Source organism: Excalfactoria chinensis, chromosome Z (assembly GCF_039878825.1).
Source record: "Excalfactoria chinensis isolate bCotChi1 chromosome Z, bCotChi1.hap2, whole genome shotgun sequence".
Lineage (NCBI taxonomy): Eukaryota > Metazoa > Chordata > Aves > Galliformes > Phasianidae > Excalfactoria > Excalfactoria chinensis.
In genome coordinates, this window is record NC_092857.1 from 42,150,529 (window position 1) to 42,167,172 (window position 16,644).

The following is a 16,644-nucleotide window of genomic DNA, read 5'->3' on the forward strand; positions in this document are numbered from 1 at the left end:
TTCTATTGCTCAGATTTGAGAATCAAAACAAGTTCAACATTTGCATTAAAAAATTCCATAAAGCATGTTAATAGTGTTAGTTAGAATTGCAACAGTGTATATTACCTGGAATTAAATCAGTCTCAAGAACCACAGAAAACCAGCACCAAATTACCAACTTCCTGTCTGTAATTTTGTCTCTACAGATTTCTCTGCATCAGCTAAGTTACTCTCCAACATAATTCAAAAGAGCCCCATGCATAAGTTGATAAAATTTAATGATTGTTACTCCCATTTAAACTGCAAAGTGGTTTGTGGTATTCTGCCATACTTGACTTATCTATGTCGTATATTCACACAAAAAAATCAGACTAACGTGTTTTGTTTGAAAGTTATTGTACCACTCCAACACCATTTCCTAAAAGGCAGTAGGCCAATATTCCAAAACACAAAACAGTTTTTCCTCAGTACTTAAGTGATAACAAAGAAGAAGTGCAGAAACAATGTCATATTTCAAAGACAAATCTTAGCTAGCATTTGAAAAGATAAAAAATCCCAGTCCCTCACAAAGAGAAACTGCAAACTAAAAACCTTGTTGTAGAAGTCATGATGCCTGAGAGAAACCTCTTGAATCTGTATTTGGAGTTAACACTGCTACTAAGGTAGCATTCATCTTTACTACCATCCTTCCTGAAGACTATAGATGAACTATATATGAACTTGCAAATCAAATAAATTAGGGACCTATGTTTTTTTCTTAAGTATAAATGAGTGGGAGGAAAAAAAAAAAAAAAAAAAAAAGAAATCCCTGCCATACAAAAATAATCTTATGTTTCCAAAGACGGAAGCAGAAAGATGTTCACAAATAATTTAGTTTAAGAGATAGCTTTGATTTATATCAAACCAAGGTTATCACTGGAACTATTACTGATTTTCCTATGTGACAGCTGTAGACAAATCAGTGTTACTTACAAACCCTTCTTTGCAATCTCTACCTCTGGTGGAATATGTGGCATTCAGGATTCAGTGAACACACGTCTCTGCAAGACAGTCCTTTCTTAACTCCTCTGACTTTAGTTTGTTTCCAGACAACTGACAAAAAAGGGTTCCCAGCCAATTTTGTGTTGGCTGCACAGCAGTGTCAAATCACATCCTATCCAACCACTGCACTCTTGCATGTGTTTGGTGTTCATGCTCTGACCTCCAGGTAACCTAATTCATTAAAAGTATTAGAAAAAAACCTACACTAAAAAAAAATACAACGTAGTCTTGAGCTTCCTTCTCTTGAATGGATTTACTGCAAGATCCAAAAAAACAAAAACAAAACAAAAAAAAAAAACAAACAAAAAAACAAACCCATACACCAATTAAAAAAAGGTATTCCAATTAATAGTTCAGTAAATGTAACTAGCTAGTAGTCAATTCAGTATTAACTATGCCTGAAACACCTGAGACATTTTTAAGTTCAAGCTATTGAAAAAAAGCACAAAATCCTGGGTGCTGGGAGTTCAGTGAACTGGACTCCTGTATCTTAAGCCTCAAACTCCAAATTTAAAGACATTTTCTCCTAAACATTCAGTAATTCGCCTTTGTATATGTGTTTGGAAAAAAAAAGCATTAGAGATTACCTGTACACAAACAACTTACAGTGAATACAAAGCTACATTCTACATGCTGATCAAGATTTAACAATCTTTGTACATTGCTACAAGTCAGAAAAGACAAGTGCTAGGAAAAACATTTAGTTTAGGAACTGTTACTCTCCAAAGCAAATGAATCAAAACTGACATTCAAAGCAAGACAGCACACATGTTGCCAAGAGGCATGAACGGCAATGTAAGATAGCTTTCCTGCCTGTTCCTTTGGAGTAACTTGTGTTCTTGTTCCCATTAGAAGACAGAAAGACAAAGTAATTTGGTGGTGGATTTGGTGGGGTTGACCCTGCTATTACTGTGAGAATTATTACAGCAAGTTACATTAGAGAACCCACAGTACTGAATCAGTGTATACCTAGAACAGTTTAATTTGTTTCTAAATATATCCTTCTTCCAGCACAGAAGCGTGCTGAGATGAACTTACATTATTTGTATTAGAATCACAGGGCAAGGCCCAGATCTGGCTCTAGCCTTCACAGTATATAAATACATTAGCAGGTTTGGGGGGATATAGGAAAAGTTGTCCTGAATTCAGTTTCATGAGATCTTTCAGAAAAGCTAAAGGGTTATAAATGTGAGTTCCACAGCCTTCATGAAGTTCTGCAAAACAAATACAACTGCATTTAGAATACAGGGATGCTTCACAACTGTCATGCAATAATGTAGGGCAAACAACAAGACATTTGCTGTGGCTTTAAGGGCCAATTACCACAAAGTTTCAGTTTAGTCTTACAGGGATTTATTTCACCATCACTTTCTGGGTTGACTGACCTAGCATCAATATAGATTTGTTAAATGCTGTTAGCTATCAATGAAAAGACATCCTTTTCCTTCCTCCTCACACTAAATAAGACAACATTTATTTTTATTAGAGATTGAACATAGCAGCAGTCATGATGGGCCAATTTAGAAAGGCCTCACAGCTGTGCGTGTAAGGTCTCAAACTTTTTTAATACTTAAGTATCATAAAGTGATACTAAAGCAACAGAAAGACAACTGTAACAGGTTAACTCTACTGATACAGGGAATAAGTGTAGACACTGAACTTCTTTTTGTCCAATTACAGGACAGATGCCCCAGGCATCTGCAACAGAGCAACAAATGTCCCAGAGTTGAGTTCACCATGACCCACATTAAAAGCCCTACTACAAATGTTCAGGTTTACCCTGTACTTTTGATAAAGCTTCTAAAGCTCCAAGGAACTGCCTGGAGATGTGCAGTTGCATTGCAAGCCCCTACTACTAATTAATCTGGAAAAAAGTTACTGGACTTTACTCATATAATTCTGTGAGCACTCTCAGATGATCACATTTGAACTTTACCACAACACCAGATCTTAGTAGGCCAGCTTGACAAAAGCAAGTTAAAGCTCAGCACTACAGGCTTAACAACACAGTTAGTACTCTGCTGAGTCCACTACCGTAACACAAAGGCTACTACAAATTAATCCAAATACCAGCACCTGCCTCACACACATCCATTTAACATTTCCTACCTCTGAGAATTTCACAGGGTCCTTTATGTCCAGTGACTGCGCAGCAAGTTCCAGCAGCTCTTCAGAACTCTCCAGGGCTTTACTACATTGGCTAAGCTGATTCTGAAGAAAAAAAGAATATTTGTACGCATTCATATTTAAAAAGTTTTTTGCTGTGTACTAATATTAGAGCTACATGGCTTAGCTATGCCTCTTTAATTACTTACAGGGTTACCTTAGATAGTCAATTGATTTATAGTAAGTCTTAACTAGAACTTCACTGTGCTTAACAAATGCACAGTGGTATAGAGCACATTCTACAAACCCAAAGGGGAAATACAGCTGAACCAGTATATGAAAGGCAAATTTGATTCTTAAGGCCTATTTCTCACAACATTAAGCTTACAGAAGCCAAGAAATGCCTAAGTCCATGTATTCTCTCATTTCTACCTACAAAACCATTCTTCATCAATGAACTCATAGCAGTAACATAAAAAAGGGACAGCATTTTATTCCAATCCAGATCTAGAACTAGCATAGGAATCCTAAAAACAAGTACTACAGTATAATGAATGATAAGGAAAGAGGAATTAAGAAAAGCCATAAGAAACTTCTTTGAGGATCAACTGATGATTAGCCATTTCCTGTAAATAAAGTAGTCCATAAGGAACCTCTAACATAACTAACTATGGATACACCTCCTAAACAGATTAATTTTGAATATTCCACAGGACTGTAAACCAACTGCAGGTCACACAAGATGCACATTTTACACCTGTTGTAGCTTTTCTACAGCCATTCAACATGTCTTTCTATCTGAGTAATACTTAATACACTGTTATAACTCACAACAAGTTAACAGCAAGTAACATTTTCACAGAACAGCTTGGAATGGAAGGAACACTAAAATGTACTCAGTTCCAATTCCTGCTGTGGGTAGGGTTGCCACTGACTGGATCAGGCTGTCCAAGGCTCCATCCAGCCTAGTCTTAAATACATGCAGGGACAAGGCATCCACAGCTTCCCTGAGTAGCATGTTCCAGTGCTTTACCACACTGAGTACAGAATTTCCCCCTCATAACTAAACCAAACCCTCTTTCAGTTTCCTTTATCCTATCAGTAACAGACTTCACATAAGGTCAGTCTTCCTTGTGAGTGCCCCTCAAGTACTGGAAAGCATTCTCTTCTCCAGGCTGAACAAGCCCAGCTTCCTCAGCCTGCCTTTGTAAGAGTGGTGCTCCAGCCATTGAGCATCTGTTGCCCTTCTCTGGACTCACATCAACAGCTCCACATCTTTCCCGTGCAGGGGGCTCCAGGCCTGGAGATGGAACTGCAGATGGGGCTTCACAAGAGCAAAACAGAGGGTGACAATTACCTCTCTCACCCTGCTAGCTGTGCATCTTTTGATGCAGCTCAGGGTAAAATCAGCCATCCAGGATGCAAGCATACACTGCTGGCTAATGCCCAGCCTTCCATCCACCAGAAAGTACAAGTCCTTTTCCACAGGGCTGCTCTCAAGAAGTTCTTCTCCCAGTCTGTATCCATACCTGTATTGTATACATACCTGGGATTGCCCTGATCCAAGTGCAACACTTTGCACTTGGTCTTGTTGAGCCTCATCAAGTTCACATAGATCCATATTTCAATGTCCCTTTGGATGACATCCCTTCCTTTTGTCCTATCAAGTGCATCACTCCGTTTGGTGCCATCAGCAAATGTACTGAGGGTGCACCCAATCCCACTGTCTCTGTCATTAACAAAGATGCTGAAGAGCACTGCTCTCAAGACAGATCCCTGGAGGACACCACTCATCTCTGGCCTCAACCTGGACATAGAGCCACTGACCATAAGCCTCAGGTTGTGATCATCCAACACTTTAAATAACACCGAAAGCTTTTGATTTCCTCATACAAAGTTTAATTACAATCAATGTTAACAGTTTGGATTGATGCATTAAGCCCAACAGTTTTTATTTGTCAATTTGTTTTAGTAGACTCTCTGTAAGGAAAAAGCACTTTTGCTGTGCACCTTAGAGAAGTTCTGATCTATCACCAAGAGAACATCCCTTAGGCCAAGAAGTTAGATAACAGACACAGCTGGAAGACGAATAAGGAATTTAACAACTGCCTCAGTTATCTGTAACACTCTATTTGTTTTCCACCCTCACTCAAGGCTAACAGTAGCTCCCTGTTTCACACATACACCAGGCAGTAACAAGCTTTTATAATGCACTTAAATCATACCATTCAATCAAATTAGCTTAACCTTCAGAAAATTAACAGAAAAATTCTCAGTAAAGTCAGACAGCCAGCTGACTAACTACCAAAATAGTTCTCCCCTCCAGAACCATTACAACCTCAGCTTTTATTCACTATATGGTAGAATGATCTACGTAAGCTACAGCTGAATTCCTCCTAAGGTTACTCACTGAGAAGCACTAAATAAGTATAAGTATTAAGTATACTTAGAGGTGCGTGACCACCATGTGTCAAGGATGCTCAGAAGGTCTTAAAGCAGACATGAAGAGAAAAATAAAAGTGGACATGGGAAAGTAAAACTTAAGATGTATACCCAGAAATTCTGAAATGCTTCATCCTCCTAAAGATTCATGTAAAGCAAAATGAGTAAGGAGACCTGTGGAATTCACATTAAAAAGCTCCTTGAGCTTCTTTAGAATTATTAGCTAAGAAAAAGCTCCTTTTTTCAAGAGCAAACATCTTCCTTAATGCTATGTATAAGCAAATAAGGAAAAAGAATTAAGAGGCAAAAGAATACTACAAGTCAGATCATGTAACAAAAAATGCTTAAAAAAACCAAACAAACAGCTTATGTTTATGGGATTAATTATCCTCCATATCACTTTACGCTTACCTGAAGAGCTTGAATTTTACGGGCCTGTTCTTGCTGAATAGTGCTGGCCATACTCCCTCTCATCTCATCCAATACAGAATACAGACAATCAAATTCATCATCCAGTTCACTAATCACACTAGAAGAGTTTATCTGAGAAGAGAATTGAAAACGGCAGCAATTTGTAGTAATAGCAATGCAGACTCGCTTGTCTTTTTGACTGAAATCACATGGTTCACCTAAATACACTCTGCCATGACCACAATATACCTTGTTCTTGTTCCTCACTTTATCACTAAATATTAAACAGAGGGTCCCCTTTTAGATGGATATGACATCCGTATGCTGAAGACTGAAATTCACAAAAACTCTAATATTCCAACTTGCACAGAACCAGAATTTGGAAACTGTATTCTCTGCCTAAAAACCCTCACCCCTCTCACAATTATATATTATCTCCCAGATGTTTGTGAGCAGGAGATTAGAGAGTTCCATCTGAAGAATTTTCATTTGAAACTAAATTGCACTCAGAAGCCCATCTTACAAGACTTGCTGGATAACTTCATTTTCTGAAATCAACTGGGCCCAGTTTTCACAAGAAACAACTGCTTATTGACATACTAAATGAACTTTAGCCTCAGCTAAGAGGTAAATGGTAAATGGTCTAAAAACTAGGTTTAACTGTTGACCTTAACCCAACAGTTTGCAAATGCTAACTACGGAAAGAGAAAAGAATTATCAGGTGTTTAGTTGGTCTCATTTTTCAGTCTGCCAACAGAAGTCTGAAATAACAGAGTACTTGAAACAGACATGAGTCTGAGGTCACACATCAAAATCAGATACTCTCTTCCAAACAAATCAAAACCCCAGACTGCTTTCTGCAAGAAAAGTGAAACCACCTTCCAAGCTGAAGCAGAAATAAAATGTTTTTCTATTTGGTTCCAGCATGAAGTTATTTTATACATTTGATTTTTATAGGGCACCCCTTACACACTACACAACCAGTTTAAGGCTTACAAAACCTGATAAAAAGCATCTTCCTGCCACATACAGATCTTAACAAACATACCTGAACATTTTGTATTGTTTGGTTCAGCATGCCAATGAAGCTGTGAATTTCATCATTTTTGTTTGCAAGGGTAGAGATGATCCTTTGCAGAGTCTCCTGGAATTATAAAGACAAATAAGAAATAATTAAAAGTTCCTTCTGCAGGTTAACACTTCCACACAAGAAAATTCACCATGCTTGTTCTAATTGTAAGTTCAACTCTTATAATACAAGACCACAAGATACATTCTGTAATGAAAAAGAGATTAATGACCTAAGAAGCATTTCAAATTAAATAACTTTAATTATACTGAAAATCCTAAGTCACCTGAACAACTAGGCTACTTACTGTCATAATCTCACTGCCCTACATAACCTCTCTAAAAGACAAAGCAAATGAGAGAGAAGCAATAAAGAAAATAAAGCAGTTGAAAAGAAACCCCTAAGAAAAATTATTTTTTTAAAAAAAAAAAAAAGGTGACTAAACTAACAGCTAATAGCTTCTCCCATTTTCTCCCATGTGATCAGCGGAGTAAAGCCAGTAGCTATTTGTAAGCTATTTCTGAAGGTTGTGAAATACTTTGGTAAATACTTTGCGTACTCTAATTAAGAGCAACCTCAAAGACAACAGCTTAGTGATAACTGGGAAGATTCTCTGAGATATTCCGCTTTCAGACATTAAGTAGCAGAAGATTAAATTTGCAAAATGTGTACTTAGTATGAAAAATTGCTAAGCGCATAAAAATGCATTTTTAAAATTAAAACAGACTTAAAAGGTTAATTCTAAGAAGTCACCCTCATATCTGAAGACTAATAAAATACATCAAGTCTTGGTACTTAATACTCAGCTTTATTGTAAAGTTCAAATTCTGAACATATCAGAACAACAAATAAACCAGTTCTCAAAACAAATCTGAATCTACAACACCATGTTTATGCAGCTTGAAAAAATATTGAAAGCTGTCTTAATTGTAATTTGGATTTATTATTCAGCTATGCTCAGTTTTGAGTCACTGTTACTTGGCAACACAGGAAATCAAGGTAGACAGAGGAGCTTGTAAGCCAGTTTTTGAGGTGTGCTACCTAAAGGATGACACAGAGGTCATGAACTCACGTCCCACCTCCCTCTCCCCAGCAATTTCTTATCCCTTTACTAAAGATATCATGTCTGCTAAAAAGCAAGAAAAATGTTTTATCCTTTGATAGCATCTACTTCCACAGTGCACCCTGATGTTACCTTGCCTTTAAGAAACCTTTCCAATAGTCCCAAGCCCACTTTTTCCTGACTCCCTTCCTCACAAGTTTTCAGAGAATCCTGCATGATGCATTTACTGGGACTGTGGCCCACTGCCTGTTTGCATACCGTCATACTTTATCAGAGGAAAGTAAAAACCCTGCTGCTTTACACAACACTATCAAAATGCATGCTGTAAAAGACATAATGCAACCACAAGCAATGCCAGGAATTCAGACTGTCAGATGCAGAAACAAAACCAGATTGGTTTCTTGTGCAAACAGTGAGCAAAGCAAGTCTTCGTCACTTCACTACAGAATCTCTCATTGCTGGGCTAAAGTCTAACACATTTAAAAGACACCTTTGTGCACAGACTGCCTGATAAATGCAATCATCCAACCAGCTGCTTCTACATTCATTACCAACCAGAAGCAATTGTTTTTGCATGTCAGCCCACAGTTAAGCTTTAGATCCTATAAACACAACTGCCAATTTGGATGAACAAGAAAACTCCCAATCCTCTTTCGGCTGGGATTTTAGGGCTTACTCAGTGCTACCATGCGGAAAAAAACTGGTCTTCTTGTACATGGTTCTGAACAATGCTTTTAGCTTTTATAGATGCGTGTGACTAAAGGAAAAGATGTATATTTGAAGAAAGCCTGGTAATACTTTAAACAGCTGATCTAAAATAGAGCAGCAAATCTAAGCAAACTAGCAAACAAATTTTCACACTTGAAGTTACACTGACCAATCAATCAGTACAGAACTTTTTAAACAAGCCACAAATTTCTCCAAACATATTCCACAACGTATGGTGAAACCTGAAGAGTAAGATGACTTCTACAAACACAAATGCAAGAGACCTAAAAATACAGTGCATTTTTTTGACCACCTGGGGCAGGTTAACCTCAGCCAGTGGCTGGGTGCTCACCAAGACACTCTTCCACTCCCCCTCCTCAGCAGGGCATGGTGACAAAATGAGGTGAAAACCCATGTGTGTTGAGACAAGAACAAAGGAGATAATTTACCAGCTGCCAACATGGGCAAAACAGACTCAACTTGGGAAAGTATAATTTAACTTATTCCCAACAGATTAGCAAAGAGAAAAATAAAAACTAGACTGCTGTTCCACCGCGGTTTCTCCCACAGGCTGCAGGGTACTCCTGTCTCCAGCACCTGGAATAACTCCAGACCTCCTTCTGCACTGACCTGCATGGCTGCAGGGCTACTTTTCTCCCATTTCTTCCTCACTTCTCTTTCACAAGAGATGCTGCACAGTGGTTGTTTTGGCTTTTTGTTGTTGTTTTTTTAAAACTTTTTTTAATGTTGTGTTATCACAGAAGTACCATCCACGCTGCTGGTGACCTCCATGCAGCCAGCAGCAGGCACATTCTGGAGCCAGCTGGAATTGCTTATATGACACAAGGACAGCCCTGATCTCTTCTCAAAGGCCACCTCTACAGCCTGTCTGCTACTAAAACCTTTCCACACTGACCCAATACATCAATGCACAAACCACCAGAACAAAGTCAGCTTTTAACCATTGCCAGTATACTTTCTTCTTGATCATTAACATGTATTAGATCTTCGGCTACGTGATTATGTACAAAGGATAAAAACGTAAAAGGATATGAAAGAGGAGATGAAGCTGCACAACATATGGTGTCTTGTAGTTTTGCCAGCAGCATAAGAGTAAGACAATATATCCTCCTCTGAACAACCAGTAACTGACATTGCATGACACCTGTTGAAGCAGATGCAAATCTGGTAGAAGCTGAAAAGTAAACTTCAATAAAGCTACACCAGTTCTGTTTAAATGGCAAGTTGTCAGTTTGCTCAGGATCACACTGAAGTTTTAGGACACGGCTGGATTCAAAATGGAGCTCCCAAAGCAGCCTAAATTCAGTCTCATACTGACCACATTTCAAAGAGGACACACTTCCACAGCCTCCATTAGCCTAATCTGCTGCATTTCTTCCACGCACTGAAGTTGCCAGAGTTTGAAGACAGCAGAAAATTAGCAGACGAAGCACAGTGAAATAAGAGATGAGCTGCAACTGTAGTACTGCACTCAGAGCACTCAACAGTACTGAAATCCAGACAGGACTGAAGGTATCAGGCACACCAACTCGAAGCATCCAGAACAGCTGTAACCCTCCCAGGTTAATGCTTGTAAAGCAGCCCCAGACTCAAGCAGAGGCACTTCTTGGAAATTCGTGTCTCACCTTCTGAAGCACAGGTGAGTATGAAGCATCAGCACAGAAATACTTGAAGATAAGAAAGATAACAAAGATCCCTAACCGTTAAGATGTAGGCCAAGAGCAACACAAGATGCACAGACACCGCTCGCGAGGCAGCTTACAGGCAGAGGAAAGCAGAGCAGCCCGAAGGCCCGCAAGCGAAGGGCTGAGTCAGAACTTTCTGCAGAGGACCGTATTTAGACACCCAGCTCCCCAGTGACTCCGGCCGGCCGGCAATGCACGGCACGGCACAGCCCCGGACAGCGGTCCCCGGGAATCCCGCAGCTCCCAGCGCCCGCCTCCCCACCGCCTCGCACAGGCCGCCCGGGCACCCCGAGCCCTCCACCAGCCCCAGCCGAAGGCCCTCGTGCCCAGGGAACAGAAGAGCCGGCAGCAGCACTCACTCTCTGCTCCTCCATGGCAGGCGGCTGAGGCGACCCGAGGCAAGGCAAGGCAAGGTAAGGTGGGGCTGGGCAATGCAAGGCAGCGCCCCGCCTCTAGCACAAGTACCGCGGCCCGGACCGCCCACGGGACGCCGCCCGCTCCCGCCCTCCCGTCACAACGAACGCAAGCAGCTGCCCTCTTGCGCATGCGCACTCCCCCCCCCCCCCCCAGCTCCCTCCCACTCCCCGAGCGCCAAATGCACGTGCGCCTCGCGTGCCCCTGGGCATGCGCAGTTGGAGACGGCGGCTGCAGGGCCGGCTCCTATTGCTCCTTAGGTCCCGGTTCGAATCCCGGATGTGGAGGCAGGGCGCTGAGCAGGGATGGTGGAATTTTACCCCCTCGGGCTACTGCGAAGAGTGCGCTCTGCCCAACTCGGGGAGATCACAACCGACAGCGGTAGCTCCCGCATCACCGAGGGCGTGGGTTCTGCTTGCCCTTATGCCCCAGCATTCTTAATGTGTCTGAATGTTCTGGCAGGCGGCCTTGCTTCATCTCTGAGACTGCTAATGCAATTTTAAAAAGAAAAACAGTTTCAGCAGAGCGCTCACATGGGGATCATAATTTCATAATGGTGATGTTTCACAGAGCTGCTGCCTTAGAACAGCTGCTGTGTTGGTGTGGAAATAGCTCCCTGCTGGAAATGTTTGCTGCCTAACAGCGCAGAAACCACTATAATCAGGTTTCCACAAACCCTCCATAGTCATGTCTGTGGTTCCTCCATTTGCCCCAAAAGGCCCACAGGGCAGCAGCCCTTGGGCAGCAACGATGGTTGGCATTCCATGATGCCCTTCGCTGTGCATGAGCCAGGGCCAGGCTTTGACAAGGAAAACATGAGCAAAGTGAGGGGGTGTGATGCACCAAGAGTGCAGCTCTGGCCCCTCAGCATTATCCACAGACCTCCTGCAGCCATCCTACCTCGCGCAGGCTGGGCCCTAGCTGACATTTTAGGGTTCGTTGCACTCTTCAGCTAAATGATATCTCCTTTGTTCCACATGATACCCACAACCAATGCTAGTGGTTTCCAGGATGGCATGTATTTGTAGAGATAATTGTGTTCTTGTGCCCCAAGTTAGCTGCTTCCCAGTTCTGAACTGTTGATTTTGCATTCATTTCTATCTTAACACTTCCCCCGCTGCTTTGAAGCATCATCATCTTTGCAAACAACCCACACAGAAATTCAAGGAAACAGCCCTCAGTTTGCAGTAGGCATTTTCACTTTACGTGCACATTATAATACAAGTAGGATCTACATGTAAAGGAAGAGGAAGAAAAATCTTGTCAGTCACTGAAGACTTCCTGATGAGGAGCAAGCATTCTTACACCTGCAGGGAAAGCACTTACTGGTGGAACTAAGACCTTCCCACTTGCTACCCATTTCAGAGCAGCCAGTTCTGACTTGCACACCTGCTGATTTTTCTAGCCCTGAGCAGAAAAAGAAATCAAACAACAGGCTTTGGTTTGAGGACAACTCAGAAATCTCTTGAATTGTTCCAGACCACCAATGGCGAAATCAGCAGCCTGCAGCTGCTGGGCTACATGGATGGTGATGGTAAACGAGTAAGCAGGACTGAATGATGACTGAAGCTGCTCAGTTATAAGCCATCTAGTCATACACACATACATACGTACATCCTTTCTGTAGCAAATTAGTAGCAAGCAGTTTCAAAGTCCAGAGATATTTCATCTTCTTGGTGACGGCATCCTTTCAGGATAGGACATTTTCTTTAAAACTCTGCATTCTTCCCATGGATAAAAAATAAAAAATAATAAAAATAAAAATCAGTGCTGGAGCTTTTTAAATAAGCAGCTGTAGGTCTTAAAATAAATGCCTACATTTTTAGACACAGCTTCTCAAGAAGGCTGCAGACTCAGCATGACCAATACTCCATGAATCAAAAAACAAGAGTCTTCAATGCCATTTTCCCCAAAGAGTTCAGAAACAAAACTAAGGATTTTCAGTGCTTTGGTCTGAGAGAGAAGTAGGCAGCTGGTTCAGAATTAGTGCCTGTAGTCAGATGCCATTAGGTGCCAGTAATATCAGCCTCAGGAAGGGGCACGTTTGACTATGAAATACTTTGAAGGCCACACAAAGGAGAGGCGAGCAGAAATTGTGATTTCTGAAACTGAGAGTTCTTTCTTTGAGATCTGGATTACATGGAAAGATCCAACCACACATCTTCTTACGTGCTCTCCTATTACAAAACCACAAATTCAGAGGAAGGTTCACCTTTGGGGAATAATTCCATGTTTGAATAGGTTCCTTTATCATCATCATAAACACAAACTGACCAAACTGAACAACAGAATATCTGCTAGGATTTTCTGCAAAGTTGTTTGTAATCTTTTTGTGTGTGTGTGATTGGAGATTTTGGAAACAGAAAGGACTTGTGAGAAGAAATGTTTCATGTTATTAGGATTGCTGTAAAGGAAACAACCATGAGATACTTGTGCTTTGCACAGTAGCACTAGTGCATGTGACTCTATGTATGTTCATCATACAATCATCGTAGAATCGTCATATAATCCTTGCAGTTGGAAGAGACCTTCAAAGGTCATTTAGTCCAACTTCCCTGCAATGAACTGGGGCATCCAGACCATCCAGATTGCCCAAGGCCTGATCCAACCTTGTCTTGAAAGTGCCTCGGGATGGGACATCAACCACACCACTGGGCAACCTGTGGCAGTGCCTCACTACCCCCACTGTAAAAGACTTATAACCTGCAACACTGACATATTTAAGCTAAATCTCCCCTCTTTAAGCTTGAAACCATTTCCCCTTGTTCTATCACCACAAACCCCACTAAAGACTCTGTCCACTTCTTTCTTGTAGCTCCCCTTTAGATACTGAAAGGCTGCTACCAGGTCTCCTCAGAGCCTTCTCTTCTTTGCACTGAACAGCCTCAGCTCTGAGCCTGTCCTTGTAGAGAAGGAGATCCATCCCTTGGATCATTTTTTGTGCCCTTCCCCTGTATGCGCTCCAACAGGTCCATGCCTCTCCTGTACTGAGGACTCCACACCTGCATGCAGTACTCCAGTTGAGGCCTCACCAGCCCAGAGCAGAGGGGCAGGATCACCTCACTGACCTGCTGGCCATGCTGCTTTTGTTGCAGCCCAGGATGTGGTTGGCTTTCTGGGCTGTGAGGGCACACTGTTGGCTCATGTCCAGCTGCCATCCACCAGGTCTTCTTCAGCAGGACTGTGCTTTCACCTACCTTTCAGCCCTCAGCTTGTATTGGTAGTGGGGGTTACCTGACCCAGCTGCAAGACCTGTCTCCTATGAAAGGATATAAAAACCCCTTCATTAGGTTTATCACAAGGAGGATTACTCCAACAAACTCCACAGGAGTTCTTGGATCTTGTCATGATACATTTCAGGTTGAAAAAAAATGAAACAATAATTCTGTGGGGGAAAAAAAAGTGAATCATAGATATTGTCTTCTTTTCAGACAATGTTAATGTAAAGTGATGCCTTTAAAAAAATAAATAAATATGTAGGATGGCATTTTTTACAAGAGAGGACAAAGAATCATAATTTTTTTTTTTTTTTTTTTTTTTTTTTTTTTTAATTTACTAGATGATTCCGGTCCATGATACTTTATCAGCCACCTTACAAGGGAGCATCTTTAAGTAACATTCTGGTCCACATTACTTTATCAGCCACCTTACAAGACTGAGAAGGGACACATGACCTGTGCCAAGCCCCAGTGTCAGGAACACATGTCGGGTTTTAGCCCAAAACCTGTGAAGAAACTGAATTAGGTAGGGTGTCTTCTGGAGAGATGGCTCCAGATCTAAAGTATGAGCAGGAACTCTTCCAAGAGAATGGAAGAGAGACTAGAGAACATCTTGTAAGCTAAGGCTCTTAAGGCTAATAAGATACATGATGGGAATCAAAGGTAGCAAACGTTGGCAAAAAAGTTGTAGGAGGAAGAAACACTTCAGCTCCCTGAAACAAAGAATGGACCAGCCTGAATAATCACAGAATAATAGAAGTAGAGCTTGGTTTTCATCTGCCTCTGAATGGAGTGAAAATTAGAAACATATATTTAACAGTTCTGTAATAACACTGCTTTACAACAGAGATAATAAAATGAAGGAATGACTTTGCCCAGAGCAACTTCCTTCTGGCACTAAACACTCTGCTTTGCTACAGTTTAATATCTGAAGCATACAGCAAGATTTAGCCCTAATAATCTGGCTGCCTGTTGAGCTATCTTCAGCTCATGACAGTTTCAACACTGAGATTCTTTTCTTTCTGCTTCAAGCCCACAGTCGTACTGTTTATATATATGTATATGAATGTGTGGTATGTGTGTGTGTGCATACGTATATATATTTATTTTATTTTATTTGAAAAGTAGTTGGACTGCAGTGCTTTAAGTTATTTGCTGTGCCATGTTTGTGCATGTGAGGAGGAGACAACAGGTTGTATTTCTGAATGGGAAGAGGTTAGAGATTAATAATAAACGTCTGCCAGATAGCTGGCTAAGCAGCAAGGTATGAAGTCAGCCATGGGAAACCTTACAACGCAGTGTATTTGCTTTGTGTTGGACATGAGAAGGGCTGGAATCTGTGGCAACTGCTATTAACATCTTGGTTTCAGCTGGAACAGAGCAGATTTTCTTCAGAGTCAGGTATGATGCTGTGTTTTGTCTGTAGGAGAGAAACTGTTAATAGCACGCCAGTGTTTGTACTCATTGCTGAGCAGTGCTGCACAGAGCCAAGGATGTTTAAGTATTTCAGCATGTCATACTGTTCTGCCAGTGAGGGGGCTGGGGGCTCACAGGGAACTGGGAGGGAGCAGAACCAAAACCGATGATCCAAATGGCCACAAAGATATTCCATGCCATAAGGTGTCATGGGAAAAAAGTATAAAACTAAGAGGAGTTGGGTGGGAGGCAGCTGACTTTCAGTTGGTGGGTGGTGAGCAATTGCACTGTGCATCACTTGTTTTGTAGATATATATTATAGTATTATCATTGCTGTTATTTCTATCTTCCTTTTATGATTTAGTAAACAGATTTTATCTCAACCTACGAGTTTTAGTGAGCTGAGGGATGTATGGTGCTGAGCTGCTTGCTGGGTTGAATGGCAACATGTAGCTAAAGAAGTGGATAATGTGGAGATTTCTCTGGCTCTGGCATGAATTGACCTCTCTCCTACAGCTGAAAGTCACCATTATCTGTTACTTTCAAAAGGCTGTGTTTTCATGTCTTAAAATAAAAGACAGCTCACTGACACCGCTGACCCAGAGCACATTTGTGCTTCTGCGGGCATGCATGTGGGCATGTACCGAAGCATGATCACATCCCAAACAAACTCCCCCACCAAACTCCTCTCCTCTCCTCTCCTCTCCTCTCCTCTCCTCTCCTCTCCTCTCCTCTCCTCTCCTCTCCTCTCCTCTCCTCTCCTCTCCTCTCCTCTCCTCTCCTCTCCTCTCCTCTCCTCTCCTCTCCTCTCCTCTCCTCTCCTCTCCTCTCCTCTCCTCTCCTCTCCTCTCCTCTCCTCTCCTCTCCTCTCCTCTCCTCTCCTCTCCTCTCCTCTCCTCTCTTCTCCAGCAGCAGCTGCTGTATTTTTTCAGGTGCCTGGTCTTTCCGAAGGAGACACAGCATGTGGCCAGATGGCAAGCAGAAAAGCAGAGGGACCATCCCAGTGACTCAAACAAGACTTAAGCCACAAGCAGGGTGGAGATATTCAAGAACAATAAAAGCTTTCCTGGC

At 41.6% G+C, this 16,644-nt stretch overlaps 1 protein-coding gene across 3 annotated transcripts in view; it reads right to left on the reverse strand.

The window, feature by feature from the left end:
• Window positions 1-11,047, reverse strand: part of FSD1L (fibronectin type III and SPRY domain containing 1 like) — a 31,733-nt gene extending 20,686 nt beyond the window's left edge. Inside the window, exons 1-4 of one of the 3 annotated variants that reach the window (XM_072359886.1) lie at window positions 10,885-11,043; window positions 7,028-7,123; window positions 5,980-6,111; window positions 3,130-3,231 (exon numbers count right to left, since the gene is read on the reverse strand). In XM_072359886.1, coding sequence (XP_072215987.1) covers window positions 3,130-3,231; window positions 5,980-6,111; window positions 7,028-7,123; window positions 10,885-10,899 — 345 coding nt within the window. In that variant the 5' untranslated portion in view covers window positions 10,900-11,043. Of the gene's footprint in view, window positions 1-3,129; window positions 3,232-5,979; window positions 6,112-7,027; window positions 7,124-10,884 lie in introns of all 3 variants that reach the window. The other 2 variants (XM_072359885.1, XM_072359884.1) reach the window with 2 other exon arrangements.
• Window positions 11,048-16,644: the final 5,597 nt, after the last annotated feature.